The sequence below is a fragment of the Indicator indicator genome, chromosome 14, assembly GCF_027791375.1.
Source record: "Indicator indicator isolate 239-I01 chromosome 14, UM_Iind_1.1, whole genome shotgun sequence".
NCBI classification, from domain to species: Eukaryota; Metazoa; Chordata; class Aves; order Piciformes; family Indicatoridae; genus Indicator; species Indicator indicator.
Genome location: NC_072023.1, coordinates 2,346,544 through 2,369,935, shown reverse-complemented (window position 1 = coordinate 2,369,935; position 23,392 = coordinate 2,346,544). Strand labels below are relative to the sequence as shown.

The window sequence follows — 23,392 nt, the reverse complement described above, 5'->3', positions numbered from 1 at the left end:
GAATGGGTTGTGTGAGAAAGCTCTGCTCACTCCTGAGGGTTTGCCTTCCCAACATCTCCATAGCTTTTGAAGGAATCCAGGACCTTATACTCCTACATTATAACATGAAGCAAGTTGTCATTTTTTTCAGCTGGAAAAAAAAAAAGGGGGGGGGACATTCCCCCTCCTCCCCCTGTGCACAAAGGATTTATTCTTCCCTTTACAAATTGCTTTACCAGCTGAGGAGCTACAATAGCTGCCAAACCCTTCCCAGAAGCCCAAGACCTCTGCCCCATCACAGCAAGGACTTGAAATGAGGGAAGGGAGAGAGGAAGCAAGTTATTCTGAAACACATGGAGGAGGGGGGGGACTGCAGGGGCAAGCAGAGCTTGGCCTCATCAAAGCAGGAAAGTGCAGATGAACAACCCATTCCCTTCACCCTGCTTGGCCAAAGGCACCCAAGAGCTGTATGGGAAGGGTGAAGATGGATGATGAGAGCCCTCACCACCTCTCCTTCCAAACCATTCACCATTAAGAGTGAGCACATGGGTGAGGGTGAAAATCAGAGGCTGGACCCCAGGAAAAAAAAAAAAAATCAAGAGGTTGAACCAGGTTTTAGCTGAGCTCCAGTTCTGGTTTGGGTGAGCAAAAGCTGTTCTCACTCAGTCCTGGCTCAAGTTCAAGCCAAGGTTTTGCTCAAGTTAAAAAATCTGGAAGAAGTTTTCTGCCCAAGTCTGCTGAACGTGTGGTGAGCAAAGCTGATCGTCTCGGCTTGCATGTCCTGAAAAATGATGAATTGCAGAAGTACCCAGTTGGTGTTAGTCATTGGTGAGGCAGGAAGGAAGCAGGAAGCTCTTGTGAGCACTAAGTTCTCAAAGCAGCCTGCAAAGAAAGCCAAGGCCCTCCTCCCTTAGGCTACATGGCTGCTCTTTACCTCCTTATCTTAACAGGTACCCACTCACAATTCCCACTGGGCACCTACGTCACAGTTCCCAGTGGGCACCAGGTCAATATTCCCACTGGGCACCCAAGTCACAATTCCCATGGGGCTCCTGGCCATAATTCCCAGTGGGCACCCAAGTCACAACTGCAGAATCACAGAATAGTTAGGCTTGGAAGGCACCTCTGAAGACTGTCAAGTGCAAATCCCCCCCTGCCAGAGCCCTCCTCCTCACCTGGAATTTCTGTTGGGCACCTAGTCACAATGGACACCTACTCACAATTCCCATTTCCAACTCAGGTGTAGTACTGTGTCCAGGTCAGGGCACCCTAGCTCAAGAAGGACAAAGAGAGGGTCTGGTGCAGGGCCACCAAGATGCTGAGGGGATAGGAACAGCTCTCGTATGAAGAAAGGCTGAGAGAGCTGGGGCTGGTTAGCTTGGAGAAGAGAAGGCTGAGGGGGATCTCATTAATGCTTATGAGTTTCCAAGGGGTAGGTGTCAGGAAGATGTGGCCAGAGTCTTCTCAGTGGTCCCCAGTGACAGGACAAGAGGCGATGAGCACAAAGGTGAAGAGAGGAAGTTCCATCAAACATGAGAAGGAACTTTCTTACTTTGAGGGTGGCAGAGCACTGGGACAGGCTGCCCAGAGAGGTGGTGGTGGAGACTCCATCTCTGGAGACTTTCAAGGTCCTCTTGGATATGTTCCTGCGTGCCCTGCTCTAAGTGATCCTGCTCTGGCAGAGGGGTTGATCTCCAAAGGTCCCTTCCGACCCCTACCGTTCTCCGATTCATCCATCTGGAAAGATCTGCCTGCTGTAAACAGCTGAAGCCTCCTGCAAGCCCTGCCTCAGCACAAGGAATATTAAAAAAAAAAAAAAAAAGGGAGGGGGAGGGTTGGAGGGGGAGAAGGGAAAGGAGGGAAGAGGAGCCCAACACTTGCTGAACTGGAGAGGTCTGACCGTGCTCAACAGGTTCAGTTCCCGCTGTGACCCTGCCTGGCTTCCTGCTATTCAGATGTGTTACTTCCCCTCTGTGGTAATGGCCTGTGGCAGCCAGCCAGCAAACACTATTAATTTCAGAAGTGGCCCTGACAACAAACCCACAGCCAAAGGAGAGGAAGTGGCTGGGAGGCCATCTGTTGACTTCAGCAGAACGGTAGGGACGCAAAGCTATGAAGCTTCTACAAGGAAAGCAGATTAATAAATCCACCAAGAGGAAACTGGCTAAAATTATCCACAGACCATATTAAAACCAAAACAAACAAAAAAAAAAAAAAAAAAAAGAGAGAGAAAAAGTGAAAAAAAAAAAAAAAGCCAACAACCCAAGCAAGGGAGTTACTTGAGCTGCAGCTGGACAGGAAATTGCTCGAGCTGCTTGCAAATCTCCACTTTGAACAGAGCAGCACAGGGAATGCCAAGAGCGGAAACCGTTCAAAACTGGATTAGCACAAGCCAAGTTTAACTGCAACCCACTTCTACTTTCACAGTTTATGCACTCAATCTAGGCCACTACTGCATGAGACACTGACTCACTTTTTTTTTCCCTCTTCTTCACACCCCCCCCCCCTCCACCTTGCCCTCCAGGTTTTGTTTGCCTTTTTTTTTCTTCTTTCACACACTTGCAGTTTCTAAAATTACTTGAAACCTGCTTCTGGCTGCCAGGAGTCCTGCAGAAGGCCAGCTGCAGCATCACTCCAGCCACTCTGGTACTGCACACAAGAGTCTGGCAGCACCCTTGGGCCACTTCTTTTCATTAACATCCTTCCTGTGGAAAAGTTACAGCAGGAAGTTTTGCAATCACTGTAATCTGCTTCCTCCCTCCCCCCTTATTTTTCTTTTCCTCCTGCAGAGACAGGTCCAAAAGAGGAAATGAGGTGACTAAAGGTACAGAGAGACATTTCCTCCTTTCCTTCACCTGCTCAATTGCAATGTGGCTGAACAGCACAGAAAAAAAATAATTCACGACTTGCAGACTGTTGATGGGTCTCTGTGAAAGGGACTTTATGATCTTGGAGATCTTTTGCCATTGAAATGATTCAAAGATTTCAAAGATTTCAAAGATTTCAAAGATTTCAAAGATTTCAAAGATTTCAAAGATTTCAAAGATTTCAAAGATTTCAAAGATTTCAAAGATTTCAAAGATTTCAAAGATTTCAAAGATTTCAGAGATTTCAGAGATTTCAAAGATTTCAGAGATTTCAGAGATCTGTATGGGTTGGAAAAGACCTCCAAGATCATCTAGTCCAATCATCAACCTAAGACCACCATGGCCACTAAAACAGGTTCCAAAGTGCCATGGCCACACATTTCTAGAAGCATAGAACTGTTTGGTTTGGAAAAGACCTCCAAGACCCAACCATCAACCTAAGACCACTATGGCCATTAAACCACATCCCAAACTATCATGTCCACATGTTTCTTGAATACCTCCAGGGATGGTGAGCTCCTGCCAGACAATAATGAGAGCATGAAACCATTTCCTCACATCTCAGACTAGCCAAAATTTGTAAACACACCTAGAAAACAGCAGCTCCTCACTCTTGAGTTAGTAATAGTAATAAAAAACTGTCTATGTCCCTATGGCCCAGGGTCAGGTCCATTCCTGGGGTAGCCAAGAGATCAGACAATGGTAGAGGTTTCATGGATTCATCGAATGGGTTGGGTTGGAAAGGACCTTCTTTCCAACCCCATTGCCATGGGCAGGGACATCTTCCACTAGACCAGGTTCTTCCAGGCATCCAGGTTGGAAGGGATTCTGAAGATCAACTCAGAATATTTTGCTATTGACCTAAAAGCCTTCAAAATGTTCCCTTTTGGAGAAGGATCCAGTCCATGCACTGATTCTTCACTTAAGCACTGGTGGAGCAAAGAGGGAAAATGAAAGCTTGTATTGTCCTAGGGGGCTACAAAAAGCCATTGAAAGCAATCATTACCTTTAACCATAACCAGATGTCTATGTGCCATAAACCACACCCACACAGAGAGGCAGGGAGGGAGAGAAAGTAAAAAAGGGGGTTGGAGATGGGGGAAAAGGGGAGGAAGAATAAAGCAGCCAGCTTCTCAATAGCCAAAAATAGTTATTTATTTATTAATAATTTAAGTTTTTTTTTTTTTTTTACATTCTTATAATAAATTCCATCTGAAACCTTTTACATGGTGAATTGAGACTTCCTCCCTTATTGGCAACCATGGGAAGGTTGACTGTGCGTAGACACACAGGGAACAAATGCTTGCATGTACTTCCAGTTTCTATACCATAAAACTCAACCAAAAAAAAAAAAAAAGAAAAAAAACACCACCACCAAAAAAAAAATATTGCATTTGAGGTGAAGCTCCCTGAAGAATTTGTACAGAGGTAATGCACTGAGTTTTAGCACATCTGAAAGTTTTCAAAAGTGATCTAAAAAAAAAAAAAAAAAAAAAAAAATCAAAAACCTTTCATGCTCAAACCTCCTCTCCCAAGACGAGCTATTTACAACCAAAAAAAAAAGAGCAAAGGTAAGGCAAAAAAAAAATTAATTTAAAGAATAGAGATACTGTGTGGAAGCTACATCAAGTGTGAGGAGAAGCAAAAAAAAAAAAAAAAAAAAAAAAAAGATCACCATGAGGAAGAAAAAAATAATATATAGGAAAGAAGAGACTGTACTTGCTCACAATAAGATGATTGGCAAAATTTATCACCATTGCCATCTCTCCCTCCCAGAAAGCTTGCTTCAGTGGAAGAATAAAATTGAGCATGCTGCAATTATTTTTTTTTTCAATTCAAAAGAAGAAAGAGAAAACAAACAACTGGGAAAAAAAAAAAAAAAAAGGAAAAAAACGAAGGAAAATAACGAAGGAAAACAACAACAAAAACCCCCCAAAAATACAACCAAAAAAGCAAAATAGCAAACCCAAAAGCCAACCAAGCAAATCAAGCAGGATTTATGATGAAAACAAACAAACAAGAACCACCCACAGATGTCCCTTGGATTGATTTCTTGAATATGTGTGGATTTAAAAATAAAATAATAATAATAATAAAAAACCCCAGACAATTTAAAATTGCAAATCAAATTTCAGATTGGATATTTACATTGATCAGGTGGAACACTACTGAGCTCCCAGCAAAACAAGATCTCCAAATACACTAAGCTGAAAACCTCTTTCTTTGGCTCCTCTATAAATTCAAACAAACAGGAACAAAACAAAACAAAAATCACCAAGTCTTCACTGAAGACAACTGATGTTGTGTCACAGATCCCAAAGCAGAGAGGGCAGCAGGACGGTTCCAGTCTCCAAAGGACACATGCTCAGCCTTGGCCAACTGTATCCTACCCCCACTGCCAGTCCTGGCACTCAAAGCCACCACGCAAGGAGGGGTTGAGCAGCTCCCTGCTGCCCACCTGCTGCCTGCTCCCCCGTGGTCCTTCCCCCCCCAGAGCTCACCACCTTCCCTCCCTTTGCAAGAGCTGATTCCATACTGAGTAAACCTTTCCTAGCCTGCTCTGGCAGAGAGCTGCCTTTTGATAGCAGAAAAAGTGAAAGCTGCGTTTTCTTGATCACTGCCAAAGAGAAAACCACTGAGGAGTGATCCCCGTTGAGATGGGATAGGAGAAGGGAGGTGGGTGGGAGCTCACGTGGACTGCAGGGAATCCACCTGGAAGACATTCTGGTTGGAAGGGGTGGTGAAGTAGAGCTGCTGGTTGGGCACTCGGTTGTCACAGGGGCTGCTGAGCCCCAGAGTCCGCTCGAAGTCCAGCAGCTGGCCCATGAAGTTGAAGTTGGGAGAAATGTTGGACTTCTTCGTCTTGACGATGTCGTAGGCGTCGTTCATGGAGAGGTTGAGCTTCTGCATGAGGTAGGCCACCGTCACCGTCACCGAGCGGCTGATCCCCGCCAAGCAGTGCACCAGGACGCCGCAGTTCTTCCCCCGGGCTTCATCTGTAGCGAAACAAAGAGACAGAGAACCGACACATAAGACGGGGGCGGTGGAGGGGGGGGAGGGTTGGTAACTGATCTCTCGACGCCAAGATGAGTATCAAGCTGGAAGAAAGGAGGATTCTGATCCTAGGGGCCAGCCGTGCAACTCAAGAGTTAACTTCAGCTGCTGTAAAACCAGGGCGAGAGGAGAATCCCACCCCCCTACCAAAATGAAAGACAGACCAGGAGCTCAGAGAAGCAAAAAACACAGGACAAGAGGAGAATCCCACCCCCCTACAAATATGAACCTGAGTCCAGGAGCTCAGAAAAGTAAAACAACAGGACAAGAGGAGAATTCACCCCCTACCAGTATGAAAGAAAGACCAGAAGCTCAAAACCCTAAAACCAAACAGGGTAAGAGGAGAATCCCACCCCCGAGCCAATATGAAAGAGAGACTGGGGGCTCAAAAAATTAACAACACAGGGCAAGAGGAGACTCCCACCCCCTTACCAATGTGAACCCAAGAGCTCAGAGAACTAAAAATGAGACAAAGGGAGCAGGACACTGTTGTAAAAGTCACATTTTTAAAAAGGAATGCTTTTCCCTGGAGTTTTGCCTTAAATTCTTCCAGTCCCCTTTTCCCCAGCATGGAAATCCTGCAAGATGTCACTGAATGCCTTTTTTTTTTTCCTCCCCTCTCTCTTTTTCTCTACAGCCCAGCAGACTGCAAAGGTCTATTAAATTATTCTCCAACTGTTGTGCAGCTAACAATGGAGGTATTCAGGCATTTTAAAAGAATGAGGGAAGTCACAGGGGACAACCCATTAGGAGGAACAGGATGTCAACACTGGTTGAAAATGGGTTCCTTTGTAATAGGAAATGCATTACAATGCCTGGAGATTAGTTTCTTTGTGGCTTCCAGCCCACATTTCTTCCTGCTGGGGCTCAGATTACCTACATTCTCCCACTATTACCGGTATCATTCACCCGGATTACAGCACCAGCTTCCCAACAGATCGTGCTTTGCCCACCGCACTGCACCTCCGTGGGCTGCTTGGACTTTTTCCCACTAGAAGGAGGAGTGTAAAATTGTAACCACCGCTCCTTGAAGCCACAAAGAGGTGTTTCCAAAAGCTGGTGAGTAAGGGCTAAGAGCTTGGCTAACCCAGGCACTGAGGTCTAGGGTAGCATTATTACCACCAGATCTAATTAAAGCCCTGATTGTACATTTGCCAGGGATAACTGCTTTGTGAATAACTTGTGTTTAAAAAGCTAAAGTTCGCTTCCTAGTTTCTTTTTTATTATACTGCTCTTCGGGGGAATCAAAACAAAACCCAAGTAAACAAATAATAATAAAACCAAAATAAAACCCAAAAGACCCCCAAACAAAAAAGACTCCAAATAAAAGAAACACCCCAAACAAAACCAAAACCATTGAGACTCCACACAAAAACAACAAGAAAGATCCCAAACAAAAAACCCAAAACGACTCCAAACAAAGAAAGCCCAAACAAAAAGCGCCTCAAGGAACAAACAAAAACATCATCACTAAAACCCCAAACCAACCAGCCAAAACCCCAAAACAACAACAAAAGAGAAATAAACCACAAACCCCAGGCTCATTTCCACCCCCCCCTTCCACTCCTGTGCCACCAGCATGAAGAGCTCAAGGAGGAATCTCCCAGCCAGCCAAACCAGGTCAATAAAAGCATAGAACAGGGTTTGGGCTGGAAGGGACCTCAAAGACCATCTAGTTCCAACTGCTCTGCCATGGTCACAGACACCTTCCACTGGGTTAAGCTGCTCAAGACTTCATCCGACTTTGCCTTGAACACCTCTCCAGGTGATCCACAACTTCCCTGGGCAACCTGTTCCATCTTACAGTTCATCCGGGCCCCCAAAGAGTCACCACCACCCACCCCTCAACTTAAGGTATCTTTAAAACCAGAAAAGGGGAAAGGGGACATCCTCCAGAGCCTGCCAGAAATGCTGCTTTATTGCTTCTCCCCCAAAACACTCCTCAGGACAGACAGAATTCCAGCACTTGCCACAGAGGCTGTTAGCTCACCTATAAAGGAGATGGCCTCAGGAAAGAACTGGGACAGATTTTGGCTCCAGTGATCAGAGATTGGGATCTGCTTGTACTTGAATTCTCCGGCGTTTTCAAAGAGGTTGGGCAGGTTGGGGGTGACATTCAAGATGTATTTAATGCCAAACTCTTCTAAAACGTCCAGGTTAGTGGAGTCCTTGGCACAGCCTAAGTAGAGGTAGGGTAAAATCTCCACCGGAAAGGAAGGCTGGTTGTTGGAGAGGGGGCTGCCATCCGAGTCGGTGGCACTGTTGGGGTCTCTGTCAATGTCAGATTCAATGTCTGAGGAGGAATCAGAGCTGATGCGGAGGCCTCCCAAGCCCAGGACTGGCAGAGGGGGAGAGCTGCTGCTACACGAACTGTCTAGGTTGGTTTCGCAGTGCAGAGCGAACTCGGCCTGGAACTTGCTGAAACCACCTGGGGAGAAAAGCAAAGGAGAGTTGGAGTGTGGGGGGGTATGCAACCTGATAGAAGATGCCAAGACGATTTAATTCCCTGGTACAGAACCTGTCTGCAAAGAGGCATTGCTTTCACATCCTCTCGGACCCAAGGAAAAGAATGCAAGGGGGGTAATAAAAAAAGGAAAAGAAAAGGAAAAAAAGAAAGGGGGGGGGTGTTTAAAAGAAAAATAAGGGGGTAAAAAAAAAGGGGGGGGGGAAACGGGAGTTAAAAAACGGGGAGAAAAGGGGGGTGGGTTAAAAAAACCGGGGAAAAGGGGGGAGGGGGGGGCAAAAAAGAAAACGGGAAAAAGGGGGTAAAAAAACCCGTGGAAAATCGAGAGATAAAAAAATGGGAAAGAGAAAGGGGAGTGAAAAAAAAAAGGGGTAAAGAAAACCGGGGGGGAAAAGGGGGGTTAAAAAAAAAGAGAGGGGGGAATAAAAGGGGGAAAAATGGAGGGGAAGGGGTAAAAAGGGGAGAAAATTTTTAAAAAGGTGGGGGGGTGGAGTTGGGGGAAAGGAAAAAAAAAATCAAAAAAAGAAGAAAAAAAAGAGGGGAAAAGAGAAAGGAAAAAAAAAAAAAAGCTCAGACTGTCACGCAGACGGACTAAACCCAAAAGAAGGTTTAAGAAAATCGGCGGAGCGCTCAGCACATGGAAGATTAAAGCTCTGTGTGGCTTCTCGCCCTGCGGAGATCTCTCCGAGCTGTCTCAGCAGCGATTCCTGCTGCCCTCCCCGGCTCATCCCGGGATCCCCGTTTAGCCTCGCTGCACACCCCCCGCTGCCACCGCCATTCCCCCCAAGTCTCTCTGAACAAAGGTGGGGATGCTGGAGGGGGGACAATCCCCCCACCTTGTGCAGGTCAGTCTCCCCCCGGAGTGCCACTGTGCAATGCCCGGGAAGGACGCTGCGGCCACCCCCGGGCAGAATCGCACCGCCGAGCCCCGGGGCTCGCTTCCCCGGCACCTGAAGCCCCAAGGCGAGGGGACAAGGCAGTGACATCTTACCCCACATACACCCCTCACAACCCCGGAGCAGACCCCTTCTCACCTTCCAGATAAAACGCCTTGCAACCTTCATCTTTGAGGCGCTTGAGGAGCAGCCCCAGCACCGACTCTCCGCCTGTGTTCTCGTTCCAGTCGCGGCTGTGCTCATCGTACAGCACCACCGTGTCGGTGCCGCAGCGGCGGGCGAAGCGTTCCCGGTCCTCCTCGCTGCTGGAGACGAGGGAACGGAGGGGCAGGTTGCCCTTCTGCAGCCTCCGCAGCATGATGCCCGGGATGGCCACGTTGATGGCCGATTCGATGTGGGACGACTCGTACAACTCCTGGGGTCGACAGTCCATCAGCAGCAGCCTTTCGTTGCCCATCTCCAGCTGCTCGTTCAGCCACGCCACCGATTTACTAATCGCCATTTCCGACGCGAAAGGGACGGGTCTGAACGTATCTAGCATGAGGAAGGACGGGGAGAGCGCAGCCGGCTCTGAAAGCTCCCCTCTCTTTCTTTCTCTCACAGAGGCATTCGGCGGGTGGGCTTCATCCTTCTAACACCCCTCCGGCAGCAACTCCCCTCCAACAACTTCTCTTCCTCCGCCCTAAGAAAATGAATCACGAAGCCCACCTCCCACCTCCTCCCCCCTCCCCTAACTCCGCACCGCCTTCCCCTGCACCGGGCAGCGGTGGAGCTACGGGGAGGGAGAAGCAGACCCCTGCGTGTGTGTCTGTCTGTTTCTATGTGCCTGCCTCCTCCTCCTCCTCCTCTCCTCCGGCTTTTTTCTTTTTTTTCCTCAATGAATCCCTGAATGAACCTTTCCTAATCGCCGCTGCAGCCCGAGCCCTCGGGGCTTTTCCTCCTCCTCCTCCCGCAGTGAATGAAATCCAATTAAGGAGCTACCGAGCCGGGGCTACCCGGCCTTTAAGCGCGGAAACAACGCGGTGCAACCACCGGGAGCAGAGCCCCTTCACGCTTCCCTCCTCATCCGCGGCCCCTCCGCGCAAAGTCCCCGCGGCGGTGCTGGTGGTGGCGGTGGCAGTGGCGGCGGTTCCTCAATGGGTACAAACGCGCCACGTCTCAATGGGGACATTCTGCGGTGCAGCCAATGGGGGAGCGCGGAAGGGGCTGTTGCCTGGGCGACGAGCCGGCTGGAACAGGTTTTGTGTTGATGAATCGTTAATGAGTTTGTCATTCACAAAAACGGAAAGGAATTTCCGCTCCGGATAAACCCAGGGCAAACACGGGGGGGGGGGGGGCGCGGGGGGAAGGGGGGCAGGTGAGGGGGGCGCGGCCCCAGGGGCGGAACAAAAGGCACCTTCTGTGCTGCCCTCCTGGCTGATTGTCTCTCCTTGGTTTTTTAAAGGGAAGAGGAGGCTGTGTTGTACCCTACAGCCCAGTTCTCCTGCTTTGGGGGGGGTGGTTGTGTGTCCTTCCCCTCTCCCCCCCCCAATTCTGTTACTTAGTGAGTCCCTCTCCCTAATTCTGATGCTTTACGGTGTGGGGGGGGGAGGGGTGGGTGGATGTGTGGTTGTGTGGTTGTGGTCCCCTCTCCTCAATTCTGATACGTAGGGAGCCCCTCTCCCTAATTCTGATGCTTTGGGGACGGGGGAAGGGGAAAGCAGGGGGTAGTTGTGTTTCCCCCCCCCCCCCCATTCTGACGTGTAGGGACCCCCTCTCCCTAATTCTGATGCTTTGGGGAGGGGAGAAGGGGAAAGCAGGGGGTAGTTGTGTTCCCCCCCAACCTAATGCCGATGCGTAAGGAGCCCCTCTCCCTAATTCTGATGCTTTGCGGGGGGGGGGGGGGGGAGGTGGGGTGGTGGTTGTGTTCCCTCCTCAATTCTGATGCTTTGGGGTGGCTGAGTGTCGTGTTCCCCCCTTCCCCGCCCCCCAATTCCGATGCTTTGAGGGGGTGATCGTGTTACCCCTCCCTAATTCCGATGATTTGCGGGGGTGGCTGTGTTTCCCCCTCCCTAATTCTGATGGTTAGGGGGGGTGGTTGTATTGGTGTGTGCCCCCTCGCCATATAATTCCTTCCACAGTGCATTCCGGGAATCCCGTTTTCAGGCAGGCAGGCAGCCCCCTGTCCTCAGTTGATCTCTACACGGGTGAAGGGTAAATCCCGAGTTAATTCTTTTCTACAGCCTGCGGGCACTGTTAAAACCGAGGGGACGCACCCCAAAAACCCATGAGCAGGGAAAGCCATCCTCCAACCCCCCATGCCCAGGTCATGGAACCGCTCTCGCCCCGGGCCACCGCTAAAGCCAGGGTGCATCACCCCAAAATCCTAAGCAGGGAAAGCCGCAACCGCCCCCCACCCCCTCCCAGGTCACGGAATCGCGGTCGCCGCCAGCAGGGAGCCCGCGGCCGCTGGCGGTGGCTCCGCTCTGCCCGGCTCAGCGGAGCCCCTCACACCCGGGAGCCTCCGCACCGGCTCCTCCTGCGGGTGGGGCTCCGCCGCCGGCGTCCAGCGCTTCCTCCCCATCTCCGGCCCCGGAAGGGCGGAAGGGGCCAGTACGGGCTCCGCCGCACCGGGAGGGCTGCGCTGCGGGGCCCGGCGGCGCCGCCGCCGCCGTTCCGGGGGTAGCTGGGGCGGGGAGGAGTTGGTTCGAGGTGCGGGTCGTGCCAAGGTGGGGAGGTTAGCAGATGGCTCAGTGCCAATCGAGGAGTGAAAATGGATGGGGAGAAGCCTGAGCTAGATGTTAATCCCGTCGCTGACATCTGTTTGGGGGTAAAATTGTCCCGGAGAGGTTAATCTCATTTAGGTTGCTGTGGTGCTTCAGGAATGGTTATTTTTAACCCTTCCCCCTTCTCCCCCCCAGCTGAAAGAGGTTCCTTAGGTAGGCAGTGGCTGGAGAGTGGTGGTGTCACTGGGGGCAGGTGACTGAGGTGATCCTGCTTTGGCTGTGTTTGCAATGTTCCACAATGACAGTTCTTATCTACATCTAGATAATGTAGGTGCTCTTAACTACATATAAAGATGAGGAGGAACTTCTTTAGTTTAAGGGTGATGGAGCACTGGGACAGGCTGCCCAGAAAGGTGGTGGAGTCTCCATCTCTGGAGACATTGCAGCCTCTCCTGGATGTGTTCCTGTGCAACCTCCAGGTGATCCTGCTTTGGCAGGGTGGTTGGACTGGATGATCTCCAGAGGTCCCTTCCAAACCCTACCATTCTGTGATTCTGTGACAGATCATGGTGTGGACAGTGCTATGTGCTCAGCACTTAAACCATCCTTGATGTTAATTCAAGCTGGCACCTCAGCCACTGCAGTTCCAAGCAAGGCTGACACCCAGCTGGCATTAGTGACATCCTCCCCAGCAGGGAGTTTGAGACGATCCCTGCTTGCTACCTTTATCAAAGCCCTGAGAGTGGAACTGGAGTGTTCCTTGCTCTGCCAGGCTCATGTGGGGCTCACAGACCATAAACCTTGTCCTAATGGTCAGTAGGGCAAATTGTCCAGCCCTCCTGGCACACCATGGTCCTGGCTGTCTCATGAATGAATCACAGAATGGTAAGGGTTGGAGGGGACTCCTGGACACCATCCAGTCCAACCCCCTGCCAAATCAGGATCACCTAGGCTAGGTCACACAGAAACATCCAGATGGGTCTTGAAGGTCTCTAAAGCAGACTCTTAAACCACCTCAGCTGTTGTTACCTCTTAAGGTCATACAACCATCTCAACCATTTCTGATTGCTTATTTATTCTAATAGTAAGAGGAAATTTTCTCTCTTAATCTTCATCCGAACAGGAGCCACAGCCAGAAGAATTCTCAGATGAAGGAGCTGGAATTGTTTAGCCTGGAGAAGAGGAAGCTGAGGGGAGACCCCATTGCTCTCTACAGCTCCCTGAAAGGAGGTTGCAGTGAGGTGAGGGTTGGTGTCATCTTGTATGCAACAAGTGGTAGGATGAGGAGAAATGGCCTCAAGCTGTACATTGGAAGAAACTTCTTGACTGAAAGGCATCTCAAAGACTGGAACAGGCTCCCTAGGGAGGTGGTTGAATCCCCATCCCTGGGGATGCTTAAAAGACACAGAGATGTGGTGCTGAGGGACATGGTTTAGCACCAGCCTTGGTCCTTGGTCAAGTTACAGAATGGTTGGACTTCATCTTAAAAGTCTTTTCCAGCCCAAATGATTCTGTGGTTCAGGAGGTCTTCAGACAGGACAATCTGCACTCTGGAGCTGCCCAGTTCCCTTCACTGTCTCTAAATGGTGCCTAATGCATCCAGCCCTTACTTTTAGGTGCTCTGTGATTGTCACCTCTAGGTTTATCTGTGAGTCCTCCTCACAGCTCCTTTTCATTTCAGTAGAAGTGAGAATTAATGGTTCTATCCATACTGGTTTGTGTGAAAACAGAAATACACAAACCCTCTTAGACCAAACTGGCCATGAAGTCCTCTCAGACTGAAGTCCTCCTAGACCAAAGTACTGCCTACAACTCCTCTTAGACCAAGCTGGCACTGCCTTTGGTGCAAAAATGTTCCCTGTGAGAAGACAAGCAGCCCTAGAAAGCATTTTATTTGTTTGGTGTAAAGCACAAACAATTAATGGAAATGGCATTGCACTGATTATTCCATCTCCTGTTCTTCAGATCTGAAAGAATTCCCCCAGTTGAAGAAATAAAAACCACTGAATGACTCCATTTAGGAAATCCTTTTGATTCAAGTGCTTTCCTCCAAACACCAAAAAGCTGGGTGACCTGGGGCACATGTTTAATTGTGCCTTCTAATGAAGTCATGTAATTAGCAACTGCTTAGGGATCACACTTTAAAATACTCAACAGCTACTACAGGCATGCATTTAGTCAAGAGGTTTTCTTCTCTCTTGACATATTGTAGCTGAGTTCCCTTCTGAGCATAGCTCAGATGAGTTCTCCAGATGCTTCCTCACAGTGTGCAAAGGTGAGCAGATGTGTTTGGTAGGAGATCACTGATGGCTGTGGGGTTCTTCTTTCTAAGAGGATGAAACTAAGCTTGCAGGAGGGCAGTGCAGAACAGATTTAGCCAGGCTCATAACCTGTGGGCCAAGCATACAGATCACACAATCACAGAATTGTTTTGGTTGCAGAAGGTCTCTAAGGTCATTGAGTCCAACCATTGACCTAACACCACCATGTCCTGAAGTCACCAGTACTCTATTTTTTTTTTTGTCTTTTTTTTTGACCAGATACTGCCGTTGATATTGGCAGGTTTAGAACCAGAGAAGCATAGAATCATAGAGCTGTTGAGGTTGGCAGAGACTTTTGAGATCATCAAGTCCAGCCACTCACCCAGAGCTCACAACCCTACCACTGCTGATAAGCCACTGCCACTAAACCAGGTCCCTCAGCACCACATCAATGCATTTTCTAAATCCCTCCAGGGATGGTGACTCCTCCACCTCCCTGGGCAGCCTCTGCCAGTGCCTGAGAACCCTTGCTGGGAAGAAATATTTCCTAATACTCAACCTGAACCTCTCCTGGCACAGCTTGAGAACATGCAGAACCTTATTGCATTGTAGTTGAGTGAAGAGATCTGAATATTCCCTTTCCCTGGCCAAAAGACAGTTGGGTTTCAGGTGTTTTCCAGGTGTTAAATGACAGCCAGGGCCCAGCCAGCTTGGTGCATGAGAGTTGTTTACTCTGATAGGGCCCATAGGGTGCACTGAGAGGAGTGTGGCCAGCAGGTCAAAGGAGGTTCTCCTGCCCCTCTGCTCTGCCCTGGTGAGACCACATCTGGGATACTAGGTCTAGTTCTGGGCTCCCCAGTTCAAGAGGGACAGGGAGGGAGTCTAGTGGAGGCTATGGGGATGCTGAAGGGACTGCAACATCTGTGTGATGAGGAAAGGCTGAGAGCCCTGGGGATGGTTAGCCTGGAGAAGAGAAGGCTGAGAGGAGATCTGAGCAATGGTTACAAACACCTGAAGGGTCGGCATCAAGAAGAAAGGGCCAGGCTCTTTTCAATATCCAACCTGATCAAGAAGACTCCAGAAGACCATGGCCAGCCACATCTAATCCCAGCTTTGCCCTTGTATGGGGCTAAGACAGCTTTCTGGAGAGAAGTGACCTTCTGCAGCACTACCATTTTTGGTTGTTTCCTTCATGGAAGGGTGGGCAGGATCCTGAAGATAGAGATTATCTTTTTTTGTGCAACTTGACTGAATCATGGCAATCACACTAGAGTTGTGCTGTGGGTGATGGTTTGGTCCTCAGCTCAGGCAGAGGAGTGCTCAGTGAGTCAGCCCTGCAGGGTCTATTCCGGCGCGGGGGTGTGCTCAGAACAATTACGTCAGTGTCAGGGTAGGGAGGCACTTTTGGCATCCCTGGCAGCTTGAGCTGAGTCCTTGTCAGTCAAAAAAAACCCACATTCATTGTTGTTCTCTTGTGCTAAACACACATCCCTGCCTTTGCTGGATTCAGGGAGCATCCTGGGTTTGGGTTTGGTTATTTTTAAGCATCAGTTTTCAGGGCAAGGTGTTGGAGCAGGATTCTTCTTGAGAAAAGAGGAGATGCTTCTGAGGTTTGTTGGGTTTGGGTTGATTTGTTTTTTTGTTGTTGTTTTTTTTTTTTTCACGGTTCCAAGGAGATGAACATTTGTTGGAAACGTTTTAAAGCGTATCAGATAAGTGTGAAAGTTGTTCTGGCATGTGTTTGGAATTTACTATGGCAAAAAGCTAATTACTCCCTCTGAATGAATGCAAGGGCTCCTTAGAATTTCCAGCATCACACCCACCTCACATACCTTTTGCTTCCCTTCCTCCTTCCCTTCCTCCTTCCCTTCCTCCTTCCCTTCCTCCTTCCCTTCCTCCTTCCCTTCCTCCTTCCCTTCCTCCTTCCTCCTTCCCTTCCTCCTTCCTTCCTCCGTCCCTTCCTCCTTCCCTTCCTCCTTCCCTTCCTCCTTCCCTTCCTCCTTCCCTTCCTCCTTCCCTTCCTCCTTCCCTTCCTCCCTACCTTCCTTTCCTCCCTACCTTACCTGCCTTCCCACCCTCTACCCACCCACCTATCTATCTATCTATCTATCTATCTATCTATCTATCTATCTATCTATCTATCTCTCTATCTCTCTATCTATCTATCCATCCACCTACCTATCCACCTGTCCATCTGCCTGTCCATCCATCCACCCATCCATGTGTCTAAGTACCTACCTACCTATCCATCTGTCCATTCATCCATCTCTCTCTCTCTCTCTCTCTCCCTGTCTGTCTATCTATCCATGCATCCGTCCTCCCAGCTGTGTGGGTGCTTGTCCTCACACAGCACACTGGCTGTGCTAGCAAGTCCTTACTGAGACTGGCAGTAGGTAAGATGAGGATTCCACTCGTGGCAGCATGAGCTGAAGAATCACTTGGATGCCCTGGGTTCTTATGGGATTAGGTTGTGCCAGAGGAGGTTCAGGATGAATAGCAGGAAAAATGTCTTTGCTGTGAGAGTGGTCAGGGATTGGCAGAGGCTGCCCAGGGAAGTGGTGGAGTCCCCATCCCTGAAAGTGTAGATGTGGCACTTCAGGATATAGTTTGGTGGTCATGGCAGTTGGGTTACAATTGAACTCGATGGTCTTAAAGGTCTCTTCCAACCTGATTGATTCTGTGATTCTTTGAGCTCCAACCTATATATTCTTGACCAGGAAGTTTCTTAATGAGTGAGGACAGCTTCAGCCTGGATGCTCTGGTTTAATGATCTCTGCATTCTATCAGCCCAGCCTCTTCCTCTGAGGGGTGCATTTTATCAGTTGCCTCTGAAAAATCATACAATCATAGAATGCTTTGTGTTGGAAGGGACCTCAAAGCTCATCCAGTTCCAACCCCCCTGCCATGGGCAGGGACACCTCCCACCAGCCCAGGTTGCTCAAGGCCTCATCCAGCCTGGCCTTGAACACCTCCAGGGAGGGGACATCCACAGCCTCCCTGGGCAACCTGTCCCAGTGCCTCCCCACCCTCACTGGAAAGAATTTCTTCCTAATTTCCAGTTTCACTCTTCTCTCTTCCAGCTCAAATCCATTGCCCCTCATCCTATCACTGCAAGCCCTTGTAGAACAGCAGTTGAAACATGGAGTCACTGCCATCATCTAATTGCTTCTCCAAAACTTGGAAGGTTCTGGAGGTCTGCAGTGTGAATCCATTGCCTTGTGTCACTCATAGCCTGGTGGACTGAAGGGATTCATTGTTCTGATGTGTGCAGGAGGAGCTGCTGAAATCCAGTGAGCAAGGACAAAGGGACTCTCAGTGCCTCATATTTCCTCTCCAGGATTTATGCAAAGTAAATAGAGGAACTAAGTCTTCTGCATGGAGAGCTTGGGATGAGAGTGCTCTTCACTCCAGCCCAGTGCTTTCAGCCATCACCCAGGCTGATTCATGTAGTTACTCAGAGAAGGCTGGAGGCAGACAAGCCCCAGTTCTTGCACACCAAGAGCTCTCTATGCTCAGTGATAAAATTAATCTCACTCAGATTCAGCCACAGACTAATTTATGTGTTTTTTTTTTTTTTAATTGATTGAATCAGTTGATACTCAGCACTGGTGAGGCCATACCTGAAATCCTGGGTTCAGTTTTGGGCCCTCACTACAAGAAGGACATTGAGGTGCTGGAGAAGGGCAGAGAAGGGCAACCAAGCTGGGGAAAGGTCTGGGGAACAGGGCTGGTGAGGAGCAGCTGAGGGACCTGGGGTTGTTTAGTCTTCAGAAGAAGAGGCTGAGGGGAGACCTTATTGCTCTCTACAACTACCTGAAAGGAGGTTGGAGTGAGGAGGGTGTTGGTATCTTCTCACATGCAACAAGTGACAGGACAAGAGGAAACAGCCTCAAGTTGTGTCAGGGCAGGTTCAGGTTGGAGATTAGGAAAAATTTCTTCCCAGCAAGGGTTCTCAGGCACTGGAACAGGCTGCACAGGGAGGGGATGGAGTCCCCATCCCTGGAGGTGTTTAGAAGATGTGTGGATGTGGTGCTGAGGGATGTGGTTTGGTGGCAGTGGCTTAGTTGTGAGCTCTGGGCGAGTGGTTGGGTTTGATGATCTCAGAGGTCTGTTCCCACCCCAGGAGTTCTGTGCTTTTGTGATCAGTTGCTCTGATCATCCATCATCAGGCTGCATTCAGCACATTGCCTCCAGAAAGAAGGGGACAATGACCTCATGAAGGCAGTATAGATGGGCAAAACATGCCAGAGGGATCAGAGTCCTGCTCCTTGGCAAGGAAAGTTTCCAAAAGGGATTGTAAGTAAGGTGACCCCAAAGCTTCCCCTGTGCCCACAGCTTCCCTGTGCCTCTGTGCAGCTCCAGCACTCTGCCCCTTGGCTTCTTTTCTCCCAAACTCCCATCTGCCCTCCATACTTGGGTCTCCAGAAGCATGTGAGCTGCCTCCATTCCCTGTGGGTGGAGGAGCCTGCCTGTGGGCAATTCCTGAGCAGCTGGCATGTGTCCTAGGCACAGCAATGAAAGGGTTACACAGGCACTTGGGGAGGGAACTGAGGCTTTGCTGAGGTTGGGTTTGCCTGAGGCCACCCTGTAGGGCAAGAGCTGCTCTGGAAGCAGCCAGGAGAAGTTTTGCTGGCTCAGGGTGGTTTTATGAAGTGTGGCTGAGGCCAAGGAGGAAGGAACAAGGTGTGCACAACATGGGGGCCACTGCAGCTGAGCTCACAGCCCTGCATGGAACGTGGTCTTTCTCTGCCCATCTCTGGAACAGGCTGCTCAGGGAGCTGGGGGAGGCCCTGTCCTTGGAGGCATTCAAGGTCAGGCTTGATGGTTGCAATGATGCTAGTTGGAGATGTCTCTGGTCCCTGCAGGGGGATTGGACTATCTAGAAGTCCCTTCCAGCCCAATGCACTCTTGTCCAGTCTCTGTCCAAGCTCTTCTCCTCATGCCTTAACCAGCATGTTCTTAGGAGACTCTTTAGCTCCTCAGAGGCTGTCCACCAAGACTTTTTTTTAAATCTTGTAAAATGAGCATGGAGGATATGAAATACATCATCAGGGCAGTGGGAAAAAAAAAAAAAAAAGAGTAAATTGCTTCTCCAGAAGCAAGAGCTGCTTCAATCCATGCCTCAGAATGAATACAAATTGGGTGAGATGTCCCAGGTCCCAAAGTGCCAAAGGAACTCAGCAGAAGCAGCATCACTGAAGGTCTAAGATGGCAAAAAAATAATTAAAAAAGAAAAAAAAAGAGATTCTTTGATGTTAAAAATGGTGAGTTCAGGGCAGTAACTCAGATTTCTGCAAGTTTTGGGTTTGGTTTGTGCTTTTTTCTTTTTTTCCAGAGCTCTGTCTGAAGTCAGAGGCTTCTGTTTGTCACTTTTGATTCAAACAGTGGATCTTGAGAACTTCTTTTTTGATTTTTCTTTTTTTCTTTTTTTTTTTTTTTCTGGTAGCATTTGCATTTGAGGACATTTTAACTCCTCTTCAGAATCTGCCCAGCAAGGGACTATGTTGAAACTCCAAGTATCTGGGTTTGTTTCTGCTGCTGGATGAGAGGACACCTCCCCACCACTTCTCCATGGGGTATGGTCAGAGGAGGTACAAAATGTTTCTTGAGAAGTGGCAGGGAGAACTTTGCTCCCTGATTCCTTCCCCTCAGGCCCAAAGAAAGCTTTCTAGGAAGCAATTTGCTTGGGTGTTTTCTTAGAAGCCACAGCACTTCTAAGAACCCTCAGTCACTGGATACTTGGAAGAGAGAAGTTGGGGACATTATTTCAGAGGAAGCCAAATGAATTCTTAAGATCTGGGTGTCAAAGAGTTCCTCCAAAGCTCCATGTCCCCCTGAAGCCTCCCATAGTTTCTCAGGGCTTTCAGAAGAACATGCTGGGTTGTGCTGGCTATGGAGTGGCCCTTGGATCAAGGTGAATTTTGCCTTCCAAGAATCAACTTCAAGCTGAAGCAACCCCAAGAGCATGTCAGTGGTTGGGGTTTGTGGGTTGGGGTGGGTTTATTTTGTTTTGCCCTGCCCTCAGTGGCATTTGTGAGTGGTGGAAAACCATCCCTGTGGCTCAACAGACTATCTCCATTGCCCCACAAGTAGTGACTTAGAGGAGGAAAGTAATGTTTGCAACAGGATATTTAACTCAAGCTTTCAAGAATGTCATCATTTTGGGGGGGTGGGGAGGAGGGGAATGGGCAGTAAGAGAGGATCTGTAGGAGATCATTGGTGCTGGGAAGTGGGGAAGCTGGAGGGAAGGAAACCTATTTGAACCTCACTAGCCCTGCTGATACCCAGAAAGAGAGGCTGTGGGCCTGTGAGAACACAAGAAGGAGGAGGAAGGATTCTCACCATGGTCAGTTAGGAGGCCAAGGTGTCTAAGATGTATGGTAGGACCCTGAAAGAGAGGAGGAGGAGGATGGCATCTGTGTGTGAACAGGACTGCTTAGGATGGGGAGCAGGGACAAGGCTGGGAAACTGTTTGTGTGAGCACCTCACAGAATGCATCAGATTGGAAAGGACCCTCAAAGGTCAGCTTGTCCAACCCCCCTGCAGTCAGCAGGGACACCTCCTGAGCAGGCTGCTCAGGGCCACATCAAATTTAACCTTGAATGCCCCCAGGGATGGAGCCTCAAGCCCATCCCTGGGCAACCTGTTCCAGTGTTCCACCACTCTTCATTGTGAACAGCTTCCTCCATGTCTAAGATGCTTTGCTATAGTCTGGACTGTCTGAAATGTCTCCTCCTTGCTTGCCCTGCTTGGCCAGCTTGGTTTTCTTCTACTCTCTTCAGAAAGTCCTCTCAAAAAGAGAAAAGTCCTACCAGCAAAGGCTGTCCAGGCTGTGGTGGCCCCAGTGCTCAAGCTAGGACTACAGAGGTGTGTAGCCTGGTGTGAATGGCCAGGTTTGGATTGCTCCTGGGTGGCCCAAGCCCAGCTGAGTTACCTCACCCCTCTGAATTCAGCTTCAGTTGGAGAACCAATGTGCCCTTGCTGAGCACTCTGCCTGTTCTCAGCCACCCTTTAGGGTGGCAGATACCCATAAGGTAGAAGAGGGCAGATTTAGACAGGAGATTAGGAAGAAATTCTTTCCAGTGAGGGTGGCGAGACACTGGCACAGGTTGCCCAGGGAGGCTGTGGATGTCTCCTGCATGGAAATGTTGAAGTCCAGGTGCTCCAGCACTCTGATCATCTTCATGGCCTGTTCCAACAGTCCCATGGCCTTCTGTGACAGTAGCCCAGGACATGGCTCAGTGTTTGTGGCTGCCTAAAACCAACCTAATTTAAACTCTTGTTTCTGAACTGAGGAGCAAGAAAAGGTCAAAGCATTTTATTTTTCTTTCTTTCTTTCTTTCTTTCTTTCTTTCTTTCTTTCTTTCTTTTTCTTTATCTTTCTTTCTTTCTTTCTTTCTTTCTTTCTTTCTTTCTTTCTTTCTTTCTTTCTTTCTTTCTTTCTTTCTTTCTTTCTTCTTTCTTTCTTTCTTTTTCTTTCTTTCTTTCTTTTCTTTCTTTCTTTCTTTTTCTTTCTTTCTTTCTTTCTTTCTTTCTTTCTTTCTTTCTTTTTCTTTCTTTCTTTCTTTTTCTTTCTTTCTTTCTTTTCTTTCTTTCTTTCTTTCTTTCTTTTCTTTCTTTCTTTTTCTTTCTTTCTTTCTTTCTTTCTTTCTTTCTTTCTTTCTTTCTTTCTTTCTTTCTTTCTTTCTTTCTTTCTTTCTTTCTTTCTTTCTTTTTCTTTCTTTCTTTCTTTTCTTTCTTTTCTTTCTTTCTTTCTTTCTTTCTTTCTTTCTTTTTCTTTCTTTCTTTCTTTTCTTTCTTTTCTTTCTTTCTTTCTTTCTTTCTTTCTTTCTTTCTTTCTTTCTTTTCTTTCTTTCTTTTTCTTTCTTTCTTTCTTTCTTTTTCTTTCTTTCTTTTCTTTCTTTCTTTCTTTCTTTTCTTTCTTTCTTTCTTTCTTTCTTTCTTTCTTTCTTTCTTTTTCTTTCTTTCTTTCTTTCTTTTTCTTTCTTTCTTTCTTACTCTTAGTGTTTCTTTCTTTCTCTTTCTTTCTTTCTGTCTGTCTTTATTTCTTTCTTTCTTACTTTCTTTGTCTTTCTTTCTTTCTTTTTCTTTCTTTCTTTCTTTCTTTTTCTTTCTTTCTTTCTTTTTCTTTCTTTCTTTCTTTCTTTTTCTTTCTTTCTTTTTCTTTCTTTCTTTTTCTTTCTTTCTTTTTCTTTCTTTCTTTTTCTTTCTTTCTTTTTCTTTCTTTCTTTCTTTTTCTTTCTTTCTTTCTTTCTTTTTTTCTTTCTTTCTTTCTTTTTCTTTCTTTCTTTCTTTTTCTTTCTTTCTTTCTTTCTTTCTTTTTCTTTCTTTCTTTCTTTTTCTTTCTTTCTTTCTTTCTTTCTTTCTTTCTTTTTCTTTCTTTCTTTTCTTTCTTTCTTTCTTTTCTTTCTTTCTTTCTTTCTTTTTCTTTCTTTCTTTCTTTCTTTTTCTTTCTTTCCTTCTTTTTCTTTCTTTCTTTTTCTTTCTTTCTTTCTTTCTTTTTCTTTCTTTCTTTCTTTCTTTTTCTTTCTTTCTTTCTTTCTTTTTCTTTCTTTCTTTCTCTTTCTTTCTTTATTTCTCTTTCTTTCTTTCTTTCTTTTTCTTTATTTCTTTCTTTTTCTTTCTTTCTCTTCTTTTTCTTTCTTTCTTTCTTTTTCTTTCTTTCTTTCTTTCTTTCTTTCTTTCTTTCTTTCTTTTCTTTCTTTCTTTCTTTCTTTCTTTCTTTTTCTTTCTTTCTTTCTTTCTTTTCTTTCTTTCTTTCTTTCTTTCTTTCTTTCTTTCTTTCTTTCTTTCTTTCTTTCTTTCTTTCTTTCTTTCTTTCTTTCTTTTTTCTTTCTTTCTTTCTTTCTTTCTTTCTTCTTTCTCTTTCTTTCTTTCTTTTTCTCTTTCTCTTTCTTTCTTCTCTTTCTTCTCTTTCTCTCTTTCTTTCTTTCTCTCTTTCTTCTCTTTCTCTCTTTCTCTCTTTCTCTCTTTCTTTCTTTCTTTCTCTCTTTCTTTCTTTCTTTCTTTCTTTCTTTCTTTCTTTCTTTCTTTCTTTCTTTCTTTCTTTCTTTCTTTCTTTCTTTCTTTCTTTCTTTCTTTCTTTCTTTCTTTCTTTCTTTCTTTCTTTCTTTCTCTCTCTCTTTCTTTCTTTCTCTCTCTCTTTATTTATTTGTTTATATTATTT

General features: G+C 47.3%; 1 protein-coding gene across 2 annotated transcripts; it reads right to left on the bottom strand.

The window, feature by feature from the left end:
• Nucleotides 1-5,534: 5,534 nt before the first annotated feature.
• Nucleotides 5,535-9,801, bottom strand: DUSP6 (dual specificity phosphatase 6). Of its 2 annotated transcripts, XM_054386798.1 has the most exons (3): nt 9,399-9,801; nt 7,891-8,328; nt 5,535-5,842 (listed from the first exon to the last, which is right to left on the bottom strand). In XM_054386798.1, the coding sequence occupies exons 1-3, from the start codon at nt 9,799-9,801 to the stop codon at nt 5,535-5,537; spliced, it is 1,149 nt and encodes a 382-aa protein (XP_054242773.1). The 2 variants fall into 2 exon arrangements, with proteins under 2 accessions (XP_054242773.1, XP_054242774.1); XM_054386799.1 differs by lacking the exon at nt 7,891-8,328.
• Nucleotides 9,802-23,392: the final 13,591 nt, after the last annotated feature.